Source organism: Stegostoma tigrinum, chromosome 40, assembly GCF_030684315.1.
Source record: "Stegostoma tigrinum isolate sSteTig4 chromosome 40, sSteTig4.hap1, whole genome shotgun sequence".
In the NCBI taxonomy this organism is placed as follows: Eukaryota; Metazoa; Chordata; class Chondrichthyes; order Orectolobiformes; family Stegostomatidae; genus Stegostoma; species Stegostoma tigrinum.
Genome location: NC_081393.1, coordinates 19,808,682 through 19,825,401, shown reverse-complemented (window position 1 = coordinate 19,825,401; position 16,720 = coordinate 19,808,682). Strand labels below are relative to the sequence as shown.

The 16,720-nt window shown below is 45.1% G+C and overlaps 1 protein-coding gene across 3 annotated transcripts in view; it reads right to left on the bottom strand.

Moving 5' to 3' along the window:
- The window catches only part of LOC125461497 (NACHT, LRR and PYD domains-containing protein 3-like), a 98,822-nt gene extending 85,103 nt beyond the window's left edge, over positions 1 to 13,719 (bottom strand). For 2 of the 3 annotated variants that reach the window (XM_048550347.2, XM_048550348.2), the window contains exons 1-2: positions 13,469 to 13,719; positions 2,208 to 2,300 (exon numbers count right to left, since the gene is read on the bottom strand). In XM_048550347.2, coding sequence (XP_048406304.2) covers positions 2,208 to 2,283 — 76 coding nt within the window. In that variant the 5' untranslated portion in view covers positions 2,284 to 2,300; positions 13,469 to 13,719. The remainder of the gene's footprint in view (positions 1 to 2,207; positions 2,301 to 13,468) is intronic. The other variant, XM_048550349.2, reaches the window with a different exon arrangement.
- Between the last annotated feature and the right edge of the window lie 3,001 nt (positions 13,720 to 16,720).

Genomic DNA, 16,720 nt, shown 5'->3' with positions numbered 1-16,720 from the left:
ATCATCCTGAACCAGATTTTACCAATTTTCAAGACTAATTCTCTTTCTTCTCCTCTCCACATTCTAATGGGAACTGTAACGAGGAATCTAGGATTTCCCACACAGTTCCTGCACTCCACATCGAAGGAGCAAGCAACATAACCCTCTGAGAAGGCCGAGGGCCAGAGTCCTTGATGAGTTGGGGGGGTTTCGTCCACGATGCTGTTAAGAAGGCAACAATGGATCCAGGGTCAAGGCTGTTATAATAACTTGTTCTTTCCATCATCACTGATGGGAGTTGAAGAAAACGTCTTTTATTTATCCAAGAAAACATTTTTGAGCATTTGATTTGCCTTTTCGTCTTCCATCTCACCTTCACTAATTGCTAGACTGCAAAAATCCATTGCTCATTGAGCTGTCACCCATTCTTTTGGTGGTGAAGTCTGTACATATAAATTCAAACAAAGCAGAGTTCCTTGAAGTTTCTTTATGCTTTAAAGTTGTTCACGTCTCAGAGGGAAATTTCCCTTGATTGCCTTTGAGTGGAAATAGGAAGACATACAATAAATACAGCAAGCAAGAAGGAAAATAACCTGATTCATGACTCAGAAAACATCTCTGGTTTCCCCCTATAGAATCAACGGTGAGTTCTGGATCTCATGAATGAGGGAGAGGAATTTCTACGCATTGCACTTAATTTTAAGCTAATCTGGCCTCATTGAAGAATATTGGAGAATTGCACGTTGCCAGAGAAACTACATTGTGCCAATTCAGTTACCTGGAGAATGAACTATATTTTAATGTCCCTTTACCAACCTGTCCTTGAATACTCCAGAAACAGCATTCACCTTTATCCTTAGTCCAACCAAGTCTGCACTGGCAAACCAACAGAATCATTATCATAGCTGATTTATGCCAACACAGAATGCACACCGACCCTTCAGGCCTACAACTTGGAGCTCAGGGACACCTTTAACTTCAGCCATTTCACATTGAAGCTGCAAGGCATAGCCATCCTGTAGGGCTTTTTATTTCAGTTCTCAGCACTTACTCATTTTGCCATTGCTTACAGACTGCCAGCTTCTGAACTGTATAGTGAATAGCAAAACATCATGAACGACTGCACGTCATGGAGGCAAAAGCAGGTGAGAGCTGGTGAGTGGAGATGCTCCTTGGAATATTGAGGTCAATAGTAGGTGAGCATTGGTGAGGTCTACGTGCAGCGGCAGAGTTAAGAGTGAGTGTGAGGTGGTAGAGAGAAGATTGTGGCACACACTCTTGGAACATCATTGACGTTTCTCCTATACTATTTTACATTACATCTGACCTCAGCAAATGCACTGCTCTGAGCAGCTACCTTTGGCCAGCTAAGCTGTGTTTATGCCTTAGCTTCCTTAGGTATGTCTGCTGGGTAGAGTGTGGCTATCTTTTCTCTTACTGCATCAGCAGGATCTCCAGCTTCTTTCTGAAAATTGGGGAGCCAGCTTCACTATTAGAAATATTTCAGCTTCTTATGAGGTCAGTGTCTGAAGTAGTTCCTAGATGCAGTATCTGAAGTGTCATGGAACTGGGGATTCAAATATAGCGCCAGCAGCTTGTAAACCAGAAGGTTCAAGCAGTGGCAGGAATTTCTCCTCTCCTACCACAAGACTGTGCGAATATGAAGACAAAGAACTTGATGACGTAACTGATGACAACAGGAGCAGAACACAATACGAGAAGTATCACTGCTATTCATGACAGTACACTTGGCATGACATGTCCCAAAATATCTTAACCTAAAATGGGGAAAAATGTTGCCCACCTTTCAGTTCAGTCCTCTGTTAGTGGCTCGATGTCAATTTATGCTTTAAATTGCTCCTGTGAATTGCTTCAAGGTGTTGTATAAAAGTAACTTTGTCGTTTCTATCTATAATATCTTGGAACCCTTACATAATACTAAACAGTGTAATAAATTCTCAGAATCTACTAAACACGCACAAAGAGGCTCATGGATAACAGATTAAATGTCTCACACTCGGAGATGCCAAATATACTCTGAGTGACTTGTACATTTTCAGACACAACTGTCACCAGTCGTTTTGGTTCGTCAGTTTCTCATTTTGTACTTTATTTTCATTTACCAAACAACTTTTCATTTAATTAAAACCTCTTTGCTTGGAAATGATGTTACTAGATCTGGCACTGATCAGCGAAAAGATATAGTTCGAAGAATTTTCTGAAACTACCTGTGTCCTTTCTCATTCCTGAAGTTGTGGTATCTTCTTCCCTGTCTGAATTGTCAGCCATTGGGGTGTCACACATTCTCAGATTCTGATGATCTGTAATCAATATTATTATTATGAAAAGATTAAACAGAAATAATGGGCTAAATCTTCCCATTTTTTGGGCAAAGTGTCTTGTCGCAGAGATTCATGGCAGTTGGTCTGTCACGGCCAACATTGTATGAGAATAGTCAATCATCTGCTGTTCAGCTCATTGATGCTGTCCCGAGCCTCTTCCTATCCAGTTCATGCAACTGTCTGGGATATTTTTACGTGCACACCACTGATACCATATCTATACTCCAGCTTCACAACACTTCAAATGCTCTAAGTCAGGAACTGACCATTATCCTGTGATCCTGCACCACTAGAACCCAGTAAATGACGCAGACGAGTTGGGACCCCATCTGTCCAACAGTGATCAACATCACCTGCTAGCAGATGACTGTGCTTCATAGAAAAGTATCCGACCTGCTGAGTCTCACCAGTATTTTCTGCTTTTACTTACCATACTGAATCATCCCATTTAGGAGGTAATAGTCTTGAACTGATAAGTCATTATTACCAAGATAATAAAATGTGAGGCTGGATGAACACAGCAGGCCAAGCAGCATCTCAGGAGCACAAAAGCTGACGTTTCGGGCCTAGACCCTTCATCAGAGCGGGGGATGGGGGGAGGGAACTGGAATAAATAGGGAGAGAGGGGGAGGCGGACCGAAGATGGAGAGTAAAGAAGATAGGTGGAGAGGGTGTAGGTGGGGAGGTAGGGAGGGGATAGGTCAGTCCAGGGAAGACGGACAGGTCAAGGAGGTGGGATGAGGTTAGTAGGTAGCTGGGGGTGCGGCTTGGGGTGGGAGGAAGGGATGGGTGAGAGGAAGAACCGGTTAGGGAGGCAGAGACAGGTTGGACTGGTTTTGGGATGCAGTGGGTGGGGGGGGGGGGGGGGGGAGAGCTGGGCTGGTTGTGTGGTGCAGTGGGGGGAGGGGATGAACTGGGCTGGTTTAGGGATGCAGTAGGGGAAGGGGAGATTTTGAAACTGGTGAAGTCCACATTGATACCATATGGCTGCAGGGTTCCCAGGTGGAATATGAGTTGCTGTTCCTGCAACCTTCGGGTGGCATCATTGTGGCAGTGCAGGAGGCCCATGATGGACATGTCATCAAGAGAATGGGAGGGGGAGTGGAAATGGTTTGCGACTGGGAGGTGCAGTTGTTTGTTGCGAACTGAGCGGAGGTGTTCTGCAAAGCGGTCCCCAAGCCTCCGCTTGGTTTCCCCAATGTAGAGGAAGCCGCACCGGGTACAGTGGATGCAGTATACCACATTGGCAGATGTGCAGGTGAACCTCTGCTTAATGTGGAATGTCATCTTGGGGCCTGGGATGGGGGTGAGGGAGGAGGTGTGGGGACAAGTGTAGCATTTCCTGCGGTTGCAGGGGAAGGTGCTGGGTGTGGTGGGGTTGGAGGGCAGTGTGGAGCGAACAAGGGAGTCACGGAGAGAGTGGTCTCTCCGGAAAGCAGACAGGGGAGGGGATGGAAAAATGTCTTGGGTGGTGGGGTCGGATTGTAAATATTCCCTAAACCAGCCCAGTTCATCCCCTCCCCCCACTGCACCACACAACCAGCCCAGCTCTTCCCCCCCACCCACTGCATCCCAAAACCAGTCCAACCTGTCTCTGCCTCCCTAACCGGTTCTTCCTCTCACCCATCCCTTCCTCCCACCCCAAGCCGCACCCCCTACCTACTAACCTCATCCCACCTCCTTGACCTGTCCGTCTTCCCTGGACTGACCTATCCCCTCCCTACCTCCCCACCTACACCCTCTCCACCTATCTTCTTTACTCTCCATCTTCGGTCCGCCTCCCCCTCTCTCCCTATTTATTCCAGTTCCCTCCCCCCATCCCCCGCTCTGATGAAGGGTCTAGGCCCGAAACGTCAGCTTTTGTGCTCCTGAGATGCTGCTTGGCTTGCTGTGTTCATCCAGCCTCACATTTTATTATCTTGGAATCTCCAGCATCTGCAGTTCCCATTATCTCAGTCATTATTACCGGTTCTTTAGAAGGAAACAAATCTGAAAGTTTTTTTTACTTCTGTATGCATTATGAAACATGTTACAGCCCTCTGCAGACTATTTAAATTCTTCTCAGCTATAATTATTCCAAGAGGTATCACTTCATTTCATTGTCTTTTCACTGTGCAGTCCTCAGCTCCTGCTCTGGAAATATGCTGGTTATTTTTCAAACGTTTCCAAGCTAAGAGAAACATGCTCGATAGCAACAGGAAGAGAGACATCATTCATCCCTTCAAGACTGCTCCTCCATTCAATCATAATGCTGATCATCCACCTCAACACTCTTTCCGCTTTCTTCTCCCCATACCTTTTTATCCTGTTAGCCCCAAGAACACTGACTCCTTGACAACGTTCAATTTAATGACCTTGACCACTTTCTCTGGCAGAGGATTCCACACGATCACCTGTCTGGGCAAAGAAATTTATCCTCATCCTCGCCATAAATTACCTACCCTGATGCTGCATTCCCTCGTGATTGGGAACATCATTCCTGTGCATACTGTGTCTAGCCCTGTTAGAATTTTGCAGGTCTCTATGAGACCCACAATCACTTGTCTTAACCCAAGTGAATAAACTTCCACCTGAGCCAGTCTCTCTCCATATGCCAGTGCAGTCATCCTAAAGGGCCAGGCTGACCACAGGAGTAACAAGGTGTAGAGCTGGATGAACACAGCAGCTCTACACCTTGTTATCTCAGATTCTCCAGCATCTGCAGTTCCTATTATCTCTGATGCGATTTTAACCCCACTGCGAAGCCTCTTCTAAGGATGCCTACCGTGAAGAAGTTACCCTCCTCCCTCTGGACAAACCTCTGGGAATGTCTCTCCCACTGCAACTCTCTCAACTTCTTTGGCCTTGAAACTGCTCAATCATGTCCTGAAGCAAACCAGGTACTACAGCCACAGCAAGATAATAAAATGTGAGGCTGGATGAACACAGCAGGCCAAGCAGCATCTCAGGAGCACAAAAGCTGACATTTCGGGCCTAGGGTCTAGGCCCGAAACGTCAGCTTTTGTGCTCCTGAGATGCTGCTTGGCCTGCTGTGTTCATCCAGCCTCACATTTTATTATCTTGGAATTCTCCAGCATCTGCAGTTCCCATTATCTCTGATACTACAGCCACAGCACCTTTCTTAGCATCTGCCTACAGAACCAGATCATCCCCAATGGACTACAGTCCACATTCAAGCCTTCCCAATTTGGCCCCAACCGTGACAATATCTACATTCAGAACATCAAGACCCTTTTTCCTCTCACCTATCCCCTCCTCCGCAAGCCACACCCCCATTTCCTACCTACTAACCTCAGCCCACCCGCTTGACCTGTCCGTCCTCCCTGGGCTGACCTATCTCCCCCCCACCTCCACTCACCTTAATTGGCTCCAACCCCACCTCTTTGACATGTCTGTCTCCACTCCACCTATCTTCTCCTCTATCCATCTTCAATCTGCCTCCCTCCCTCTCCCTATTTATTCCAGCCCCCTTCCCCTCCCCCTTTCTGATGAAGGGTCTTGGCCCAAAACGTCAGCTTTCCTGCTCCTAAGATGCTGCTTGACCTGCTGTGTTCATCCAGCTCAACAGCTTGTTCTCTCGGATTCTCCAGCATCTGCAGTTCCTATTACCTCTGACCACAGGAGTAGTTTGTTCGGCTCCTTCAGCCTGCTATGCCATTCAACAGAATCGTAGGCAAGTCGACATTCCTCACAAAAAATGTTCTTGCCTTTTCCCAATAATCCTTGATTTCCCAACTGATTAATAACCTACATCTTGGCCTTAACCATACATAAGGACTCTTCCCCCTAAAGGTCCCTGTGGCTGGGAGTTCCAAAGAATTGCAAGTGTCCAACATTAGAAATTCCTCCTCATCTCAGTGTTGAACTGGCACCCTTTCAATCCGAGATGACGCATAATGATCAGAGACCCTGCCACGAGGGAAAACAGCTCAGCATTTACCTTGTCAAATCCTAAGAGTGGAGTTCCAATCAGTTTAACCTTTGCTCCTAAGACAATCCCTCCATATTGGAGATCATCCTAACGTACCTTCCCTTGACTGTCTCTGATGTCGTTCCCTAAATAAGGGGTCAAAACTGCTCACAGTACCCCACCTGTGATCTGTCAAGCACCCTGCAGAGTTGAAAGAACAAATTCTCTGCTCTCACACTCGGTCTCCCTTGAATTAAGGGCCCACATTCCATTAGCCTTACTGATTAACCACTGTATGTGTGCTAGCTTTCTGTGTTTCTCTCCAGTTCTCTTGTGTTGCAGTTTTTCTCCCACAAATTCTTTTCTTTTAGCTGTTTTCTCCCCTCCAAATGAGCAATTTCACATTTTAACATTATACCCCACTCACCAAGTTTTTGCCACTTACTTTATTTACTATTATCTGTCTGAACTGTATCCCACTAGCAACTTCCCTGTTCATCTATTTTTGTGTTGTCTGCTATTTGGCAACAGTACATTGGCTTCCTTCCTACGAGTCATTATTACATATACAGTAAACAGTTATGTTCTCAGTACTGAACCCTGTGGAACCTCACTGGCTACTAATTGTCAAGAAAAAACAAACCCATTATTCCCACTTGCTGTTTCTTGCCCATTAGCCAACTACCCATCCACGCCAATATAACCTTCCACACTATTGACTCTTGGCTTATGGCTCAACCTTCTGTGAGATACCTTGTTATATGCCTTCTACAAGTCTAAATACAACATATCTACTGATTCCTCTCTTTCCACGCTGGTAGAGACCCCCTCAAAACAAAACTAATAAATTTGTCAGACCCAACTTTGCTTTCATGTACAAAAACAGAAGTTGCTGGAAAAGCTCAGCAGGTCCGGCAGCATACGTGGAGAAAAACAAAAGGTCAGAGTTAACGTTTTGGATCCAGTTGAGGAAGGGTCACCAGGCCTGAAACGTTAATTCTGATTTTATGTTTTCATCCACAGATGCTGCCAGACCTACCAAGCTTTTCCAGCAACTTCTGTTTTCATTCCTGATTACAGCATCCACAGCTCTTTTGGTTTTTGCTTTCATGCAGCTTGATTTGATTCGGTGGTTGCAAATGAGCTATTATTTCCTTAATGTTTGGTAAATGTTTATTGCACTCCTCCATAGCAAGAACATCCGAACATGAGTGCGAGCAGCAGCGGAGGCAAGACGGACCCGGAAGACTGCAGCTAAGGTAAAGCAGTTTATTTTTAAAATTACTTACCGGTAGCGGGCTGCGGTGTTTGTCTCTTTCAGAGAAGGAGCGGGAGCAGCGGAGAAAGTGACGAGGACCAGAGGGGCAGCCGGGAAGGAAAGCAGTGACCATATATATCAGCAAGGCGGCTAAACCCGAGACTCTACAACTGTAGTGTCTCCCACCCGCCCTCCTCCTCTAACCTAGTTAATAAGGTAAGGTTCATTCTAAACTTTCTCTATTGAATATAAGTTTGTTATTAATTTGTTATTATTACTTGAAGTAAGCTCTCTACTTTAGTACTGAGTGGGTGTTCAGATTAGTGGGATATGGATGCTAGGGCAGTTGCTTGCTCCTCCTGCAGAATGTGGCAGTTGGGAGACGTGGCACACGTCTCCGCTGGCTACATCTGCGGGAAGTGCACCCAACTACAGCTCCTTGAAAACCGTGTTAGGGAAATGGAGCTGGAGCTGGATGAACTACAGATCATTCGGGAGGCAGAGGGGGTAACTGAGAGGAGTTACCGGGAGTTGGTCACTCCTAAGGCTCAGGACAAGGATAGATGGGTTACAGTTAGGTGGAGGAAAGGGGACAGACAGACAGTGCAGAGATCCCCTGTGGGCATTCCCCTCAGCAATAAGTATACCGTTTTGGATACTGCTGGGGGGGGATGACCTACCAGAGGAAAGCCACAGTAGTCAGTTCTCTGGCACTGAGCCTGACACTGTGGCAAAGAAGGGAAGGGGGCAGAATAGAAAAGGACTCGTGGTAGGGGACTCGATAGTTAGGGGAATTGACAGGAGATTTTGGGGTCAGGATTGGGATTCCCGGAAGGTTTGTTGCCTCCCTGGTGCCAGGGTCCAGGACGTCTCCGATCGGGTGAATAAGGTTCTAAAAGGGGAGGGCGAACAGCCAGAAATCCTGTTACATATTGGCACTAATGATATAGCCAGAAATACGATTGAGGATATAGAAAATGATTTCAGGGAGTTAGGATGGAAGCTGCAGAGCAGGACGAACAGAGTAGTGTTCTCTGGTTTACTATCGGTGCCACGAGATAGCGAGGCGAGGAACAGGGAGTGGGCGCAGCTTAACACGTGGCTACGCAGCTGGTGTAGGAGGGAAGGCTTCAGATATGTAGATAATTGGGATGCCTTCTAGGGAATGTGGGACCTGTACAAGAAGGACGGGTTGCATCTGAACTGGAAGGGGACCAATGTCCTGGGTGGAAGGTTTGCTCGAGTAGTTCGAGAGGGTTTAAACTAGTATGGCAGGGGGGTGGGAACCTGAGCTGTATACCAGAGGTGAGAGTTGATGCAGGTGAGGCAGTAGCAAGAGGTAGACCAGCTAGTGGGAAGGATTTTCCTGGGAAGGAACCAAGGGATCGGTTAAAGTGTGTTTGCTTTAATGCAAGGAGTATCAGGAATAAAAGTGATGAACTTAGAGCATGGATCAGTACCTGGTGCTATGATGTTGTGGCCATAACAGAGACATGGATTTCTCATGGGCAGGAATGGTTGCTGGATGTTCCAGGGTTTAGAACATTTAAAAAGAATAGGGAGGGGGGGAAAAGAGGAGGGGGTGTAGCACTACTAACCAGAGAGGGTATCACAGCTACAGAAGCTTCCATTGTTGAGGAAGATCTGTCTACTGAGTCAGTGTGGGTGGAAATTAGGAACAGCAAGGGGGTAGTCACCTCGTTAGGGGTTTACTACAGGCCCCCCAATAGCAGCAGGGAGATTGAAGAAAGCATAGGTCGACAAATTGGAAAAGTGTGGACGCAGTAGGGTTGTTGGAATGGGTGACTTTAACTTTCCTAATATTGATTGGAACCTCCTTCGAGCAGAAGATTTGAATGGAGCTGTTTTTGTAAGGTGTGTTCAGGAGGGTTTCCTAACGCAGTACGTTGACAGGCCGACGAGGGGAGAGGCCATTCTAGACTTGGCGCTCGGAAACGAGCCGGGGCAGGTATCAGATCTTGTGGTGGGAGAGCATTTTGGTGATAGTGACCATAACTGCCTCACATTCTACACAGCTATGGAGAAGGAGAGGATTAGGCAAAATGGGAGGATATTTAATTGGGGAAGAGGAAACTATGACCGATTAGACATGAGTTAGGAAGCATGGACTGGGGGCAATTGTTCCATGGTAAGGGAACTATAGACATGTGGAGACTGTTTAAGGAACAGCTGTTGCGAGTGATGAGTAAATATGACCCTCTGAGACAGGCAAGAAGGGGTAAGATAAAGGAACCTTGGATGACGAGAGCAGTGGAGCTTCTTGTGAAAAGAAAGAAGGTAGCTTACATAAGGTGGAGGAAGCTAGGGTCAAGTTCAGCTAGACAGGATTACACGCAGGCAAGGAAGGAGCTCAAAAATGGTCTGAGGAGAGCCAGGAGGGGGCATGAGAAAGGCTTGGCAGAACGAATTAGGGAAAACACAAACGCATTTTACACTTATGTGAGGAATAAGAGAACGGTCAAAGAAAGAGTAGGGCCGATCAGGGATAGCATAGGGAACTTGCGTGTGGAGTCTGAGGAGGTAGGGGAAGCCCTAAATGAGTTTTTTGCTTCTGTCTTTACGAAGGAAACGAACTTTGTAGTGAATGAAACCTTTGAAGAGCAGGTGTGCATGCTGGAATGGATAGAGATAGAGGAAGCTGATGTGCTGAAAATTTTGTCAAACATTAAGATTGACAAGTCGCCAGGCCCAGACCAGATTTGTCCTCGGCTGCTTTGGGAAGCGAGAAATGCAATTGCTTCGCCACTTGCGAAGATCTTTGCATCCTCGCTCTAAACTGGAGTCGTACCTGAGGACTGGAGAGAGGCAAATGTAACTCCTCTCTTCAAGAAAGGAAATGGGGAAATCCCCGGCAATTACAGACCAGTAAGTCTCACGTCTGTCGTCTGCGAGGTGTTCGAAAGGATTCTGAGGGATAGGATTTATGACCATCTGGAACAGCATGGCTTGATCAAATGCAGTCAACACGGCTTTGAGGGGGGCAGGTCATGCCTCACAAACCTTAGAGTTCTTTTAGGATGTGACTAGAAAAGTTGATGAGGGTCGAGCTGTGGATGTGGTGTATATGGACTTCAGTAAGGCATTTGATAAGGTTCCCCATGGTAGGCTCATTCAGAAGGTCAGGAGGAATGGGATACAGGGGAACTTAGCTGCTTGGATACAGAATTGGCTGGCCAACAGTAGACAGCGAGTGGTAGTAGAAGGAAAATATTCTGCCTGGAAGTCAGTGGTGAGTGGGGTTCCACAGGGCTCTATCCTTGGGCCTCTACTGTTTGTAATTTTTATTAATGACTTGGATGAGGGGATTGAGGAAGTTTGCAGACGACACAAAGGTCAGAGGTGTTGTTGACAGTATGGAGGGCTGTTGTAGGCTGCAGTGGGACATTGACAGGATGCAGAGATGGGCTGAGAGGTGGCAGATGGAGTTCAACCTGGATAAATGCGAGGTGATGCATTTTGGAAGGTCGAATTTGAAAGCTGAGAACAGGATTAAGGATAGGATTCTTGGCAGTGTGGAGGAACAGAGGGATCTTGGTGTGCAGATACATAGATCCCTTAAAATGGCCACCCAAGTGGACAGGGTTGTTAAGAAAGCATATGGTGTTTTGGCTTTCATTAACAGGGGGATTGAGTTTAAGAGTCGTGAGATCTTGTTGCAGCTCTATAAAACTTTGGTTAGACCGCACTTGGAATACTGCGTCCAGTTCTGGTCGCCCTATGATAGGAAAGATGTGGATGCTTTGGAGAGGGTTCAGAGGAGGTTTACCAGGATGCTGCCTGGGCTGGAGGGCTTATCTTATGAAGAGAGGTTGACTGAGCTTGGTCTCTTTTCATTGGAGAAAATGAGGAGGAGAGGGGACCTAATTGAGGTATACAAGATAATGAGAGGCATAGATAGAGTTGATAGCCAGAGACTATTTCCCAGGGCAGAAATGGCTAACACGAGGGGTCATAGTTTTAAGCTGGTTGGAGGAAAGTATAGAGGGGATGTCAGAGGCGGGTTCTTTACACAGAGAGTTGTGAGAGCATGGAATGCGTTGCCAGCAGCAGTTGTGGAAGCAAGGTCATTGGGGTCATTTAAGAGACTGCTGGACATGCATACGGTCACAGAAATTTGAGGGTGCATACATGAGGATCAATGGTCGGCACAACATTGTGGGCTGAAGGGCCTGTTCTGTGCTGTACTGTTCTCTGTTCTATGTTCTCAAAATTCTCCAGTCATGGTTTCATCAAGGCCTTGTACAACTGCAGCAAGACATCCCTGATCCTGCACTCAAATTCCTCTGCTATCATAGTCCCTGCCTGCTTAACCTGCATGTTCCATAACTGTCTAATCTCACTGGCTCTATTTCCCACAGTCTCTACCTGGGATAATATAGTAGCATGGATTGAGAACATCTTAAAATATAAGGCAAAGTACTGGGATTTTACAGATTATAAAGAAGAAATTGCTGGATTGCTAGAAGGATCAGCTCTGAAATGTTTACTATCTTTAATAACGATCTGGCGAGGGGACAATGTATTCAAAATTTCCTACAGTGGAAAACAGATGGAAAAGCATGTCTGTTGAGGGCATGAGGAATCTGCAAGGGTAAATTAGATACTCGGAGTTAATGGGCAAAAATTTAGCAGATGGAGTTAATGTAAGAAATTGTGAGGTCTCATGCTCTGGTAGGAAGAATGACAAGACAGACTATTATTTAAATGATGATAGACTACAAAAATTTGCAACAGAAAGAACTCTAGGTGCTCCTGTGCACAAAATACAAAACATTAGCATCAGAGATAATGGGGACTGCAGATGCTGGAGAATTCCAAGATAATAAAATGTGAGGCTGGATGAACACAGCAGGCCAAGCTGCATCTCAGGAGCACAAAAGCGGACGTTCCGGGCCTAGACCCATGAACGGTCTAGGCCCGAAACGTCAGCTTTTGTGCTCCTGAGATGCTGCTTGGCCTGCTGTGTTCATCCAGCCTCACATTTTATTATCACAAAACATTAGCACTTGGGTGGAGCAAATATTTAAGAATGCAAATGGAACTTTGGCCTTTATCGAGTGATGGATGGAGTTTAAAATAAGTATCTTGTTACAATAGTACAAGGTGTTGAAGAGGCTGCATCTGAAGTATCACGTTAGTCAAAAAATGGTTTACTACATTTATTCCTCAATTGAAGGAGCTGACTCATCAAGTATATTCAAGATTGAGATGGATTCCACCCCCCTACCTCTAGCAAGGGGATCAACAGGAAAAGGCAGGAAAGGCAAATTCAGGATTATCAGATCAAACATGATTTACTTAAATGGCAAAGATAACTTAATGGGCTCAATTGCCTCCTTCTGCTCCTGTATCTTGTGGTCTTACAGGCATGGTTGAACAACTTAGGTCTTTATTTGAGTTTAAAATAAAATGAGTAGTGATCTTATTGAAACCTACAAGGTTGCAAGTCAGATTGCCAGGGTGGATGTTGAGAAGGTATTTCCACTTGTGGAGGAATCGCAAACTCGGGGACATTGCCACCACAGTCTGTGATTCTTACCTAAAACTGATACAATATGTTGGGATTTCTTCATAGCTGTAATACTCTACCCCACAGAGAGTTGCAGAAACGATAGCACACAGTATTAGAAAAGGAGATGAGAAATAACAGAAAGGCAAGGACAAGGCATAAAAGAAACGTTGACCGTTGAGGCCGATCAGCCATGATCCTGTTGATCGGGATAGATCGGAGGAGCTGAACAGTCCACTCCTGTTGCTCTTTCACATTCACTTTCCCTTTCAGTTCCGCTTTTGAAACTAAGGCGGAAATTCACTCTTTTCCTTCAAAAGTACAGATTAACCTCACAGACCTGTCACTACGTTAACGACACGAGTGCAATACCACATTCGGTCACTATAATAGCTCCGTAAATATTCTACATTAAGTAGAAGGCAATAAACATTAAATGGATTTCTCACCATCAACACAAACCGGGAAATCTCCCACTGACTGACGGCAGGCCTCGGCACTGAAAGAGAAACTTCGGTGTGAGCAGAACAGTTCTGAAGAAGGGTCACTAGCCTCGAAACATCAACTCTGCTTTCGCTCCACTGATACTGCCAGACCTGGTGAGTTTCTCCAGCAAAGTCTGCTGGTGTCCCCGAGTGACAACACCGCACCCTTCACTTCTGTTGTTTTCCCGCAGGGTCCGGTTTAGCGCACGCGCAATATGGACCCGCACGTGATCCGTGCCGCGCGCGCTGTGACCGCGTAACCGTCCGCCCGGCAGCGACTATTGGTGCAGATATCTGCCAATCCGGGGGGTTTAACCAATAGAAAGCAGAGTCGCTGTGCACGTGACCTTGAAGGGGCGAGGCCCTGCAGGTTCTCGTTCGTGAGGAAGGGTCGTCGGAGGCGGAGCGCTCTTTTTGTGTTTGTTCCTCCGGAGATGGTGTGAGGCTTGTTGAGCCTCTCTAGTAATTTTGTTTTTGTGCCTATTCTTGGGATGGGTGCTAGTTTATTACAGGCCGTGGGTCTTAAACTTTGGATCACTTTTAACAACTTATGGGTCATTTAAGTGAAGGGGCTGCAGAGGCGTTTTCCAGTGTCAGTACTGAAAAACGCCCGGAGGTATTTTAACATTAGGCCCTCGGTGTTTGCTGTCCCTCCTGGTGTTCCCGTTCACACTTCTGGCCGGTTCTGTTGTAACGTCCAGCTCAGCAGTTCCTTTAAAACGTTCGCACTTGTGGAAACTGTTTTCAGAGACTCGATGCCCGACTTCGTAGACGAGTAAATTATTAATAAATAATTATTGATTATTCGAGCGGAACTTAACCAGAATCAGATCTAACTCTGTACTGGGAAACGGGTGGGGAGAGAGAATGCTCTGGAAGCTCAAGGTCGTCCTCAGATCAACGATTTGTATTTTTTTTTAAAACCCAAGGAGTGTTCAGGAAATTGGAGAGTACACGGTCCTAAGTTACCACAACCCTCTAGAACGTATATCAGGAAACATAGTAAGAATCCAGAACAGACTAAACATTATTATGTATTATTATTAGGAGTTTTAGAGTTGCAGAGCTGACAAATCACATTTTAATTATGCTAGAAAATTGTACAATCAATAATGGTGAACAACTTTTTTAAATAAGGAAATTGACTAGTTGGTGTAATGCAATTCAACTGAGTAAACTTTCCAGATATGAGCTGGATGCATAAAACTTACTTTGAAAAGCAGTATTGAAGCCTGCTCCTTTATTACATGCTTGCAAAGCCACTGTCTCACCCTGCTCAACAGCCAACATTTGATAAGGATTTGAATGCCAGCCATCGTTGAGGTGCGATAGGGTTAGCCAAATTTCATGTTCTGATTTCTCCACTCTATCCTCCCTTACCTTGGCATTGGCAATATTACTTTCTTCAGTGGAGAAAGATATAAATGTCAAGATACAAATATCAAGGGCCTCAGCTTTTATCCTCTGTTCCATCAAGAGGATAGCTATTTTAGAAGCCTATCTGTCTCCCCCTTCCTTCTGAATTTTTCAACTGTTTCTTTAAATAATTATACATTACTTTAGTATTCCCTATTTTGTCAGTGTTAATCACTTGTACATTCTCTTTGCCCCATTTATTTCCTTGTTATGCGCTATGCAGTACATTTATGCATGTGGTCTGATTTTGGGTTACAGTTCCTTCAAAGTGGAGTCGCAGGTAGACAGGATAGTGACGATGACATTTTGGTATGCTTGCCTTTTTGGTCTGTGTTGCATGTAGGAGGTGGGAGGGCATGTTGCGGCTGGACAGAACATTGGTGAGGACACTTGAATAGTGCATTCAGTTCTGGTCACCCTGCTATAGGAAGGAGGTTGTGAAACTTGAAAAGGTTCAGAAAAGATTTATAAGGATTTGAGCTTTAGGGAAAGGCTGAATAGACTGGGGCTGTTTTCCGTGGACTATCGGAGACCGAGTGGTGACATCGAGGGCTGAAGGGCCTGTTCTGCGCTGTAATGTTCTATGTTCATGAGGGGTATTGATAGGCTGAACGGTCAAGGTCATTTTCCCAGGGTAGGGGAGTCCAAAACTAGAAGATATAGGTTTAAGATGAGAGGAGAAAGATTTAAAAGGGACCTCAGGGGCACCTCTTTCAAGCAGAAGGTGGTGCATGTATAGAATGAGCTGTCTGAGAAAATGGTGTTTGGTACAATTACAATATTTAAAAAGCATCTGGATGGGTACGTGAATAGGAAGGGTTTATAGGGATATGGGCCTAGATTTGGTAAATGGAACTAGATTAATTTAGGATATCTGCTCAGTATATATGAGTTGGACTGAAGGGCCTGTTTCCATGCTGTATGTCTGTTTAACTCTATGACTTCTTAAAAATTGTTCTGCACTGTTGCTGCTATCCTATATTTTCTGTAACTGTGTCAGAAATGACAAAATTCTGCATTTTCCAGAGCCCCTCATTGAGAACTAAAATTTCTGTTGAGAATAAGCTTATTATAGAGAAATATTTCAAGATGCCTATGCCTATGCCTAGCAGTTGAGACAGAAAAATTGAAGAGGGGGCAATTATAACTGAACCATTTCTCTCTCTCATACTGAGTCACAGATTGCCACAGTAGGGAAAGAAAATTATGTTGACTAACAATCTGACAGACGCAGGTCATGAGATTTCAACAGGCAAACAGTACAAAAATGGGCCATTCAGCCCAGCCCTGCTGGCTTTTCTACAGCAATGAAATCACTTACTCTATTGACCTCCATTAATATGTTTTGTTCTCCTTTTCCTTTTCTCCTCTTAAAATGCACCTATACTAGTCGTCTCATGAACTCTTCATAGTACTGAATTCAAAATATCCAAGCCTGTTTGGATCTATAGATTTATTTTGAATTGACTATTTGAGGTTTTGCTGGTTATCTTCTAATATTAGACTGTCAGAATTTTCTTCACCAGGGAAAGAGAGATTATCTGTTCATCCCATTTAAAAAAGAAACTTTGTAATACTAAATGAATTTGAGTTTCCAAATCAGCTTTCTGTCCTAAAGAGAAAGTGACCTATCATATTCAATTTTTCCTTCATAGTTGCAAGTATTTTAATTTGCACCCTGCTAAGTGCCTCTATATAGATTATGTAGCCACATAATCATCCCAAACTGTAAAATTTCTCCTCTCTGATTTCATGTATTCAGTCTCTGATATGCCTCTTTGAATTTTCTGCTTCAATGTC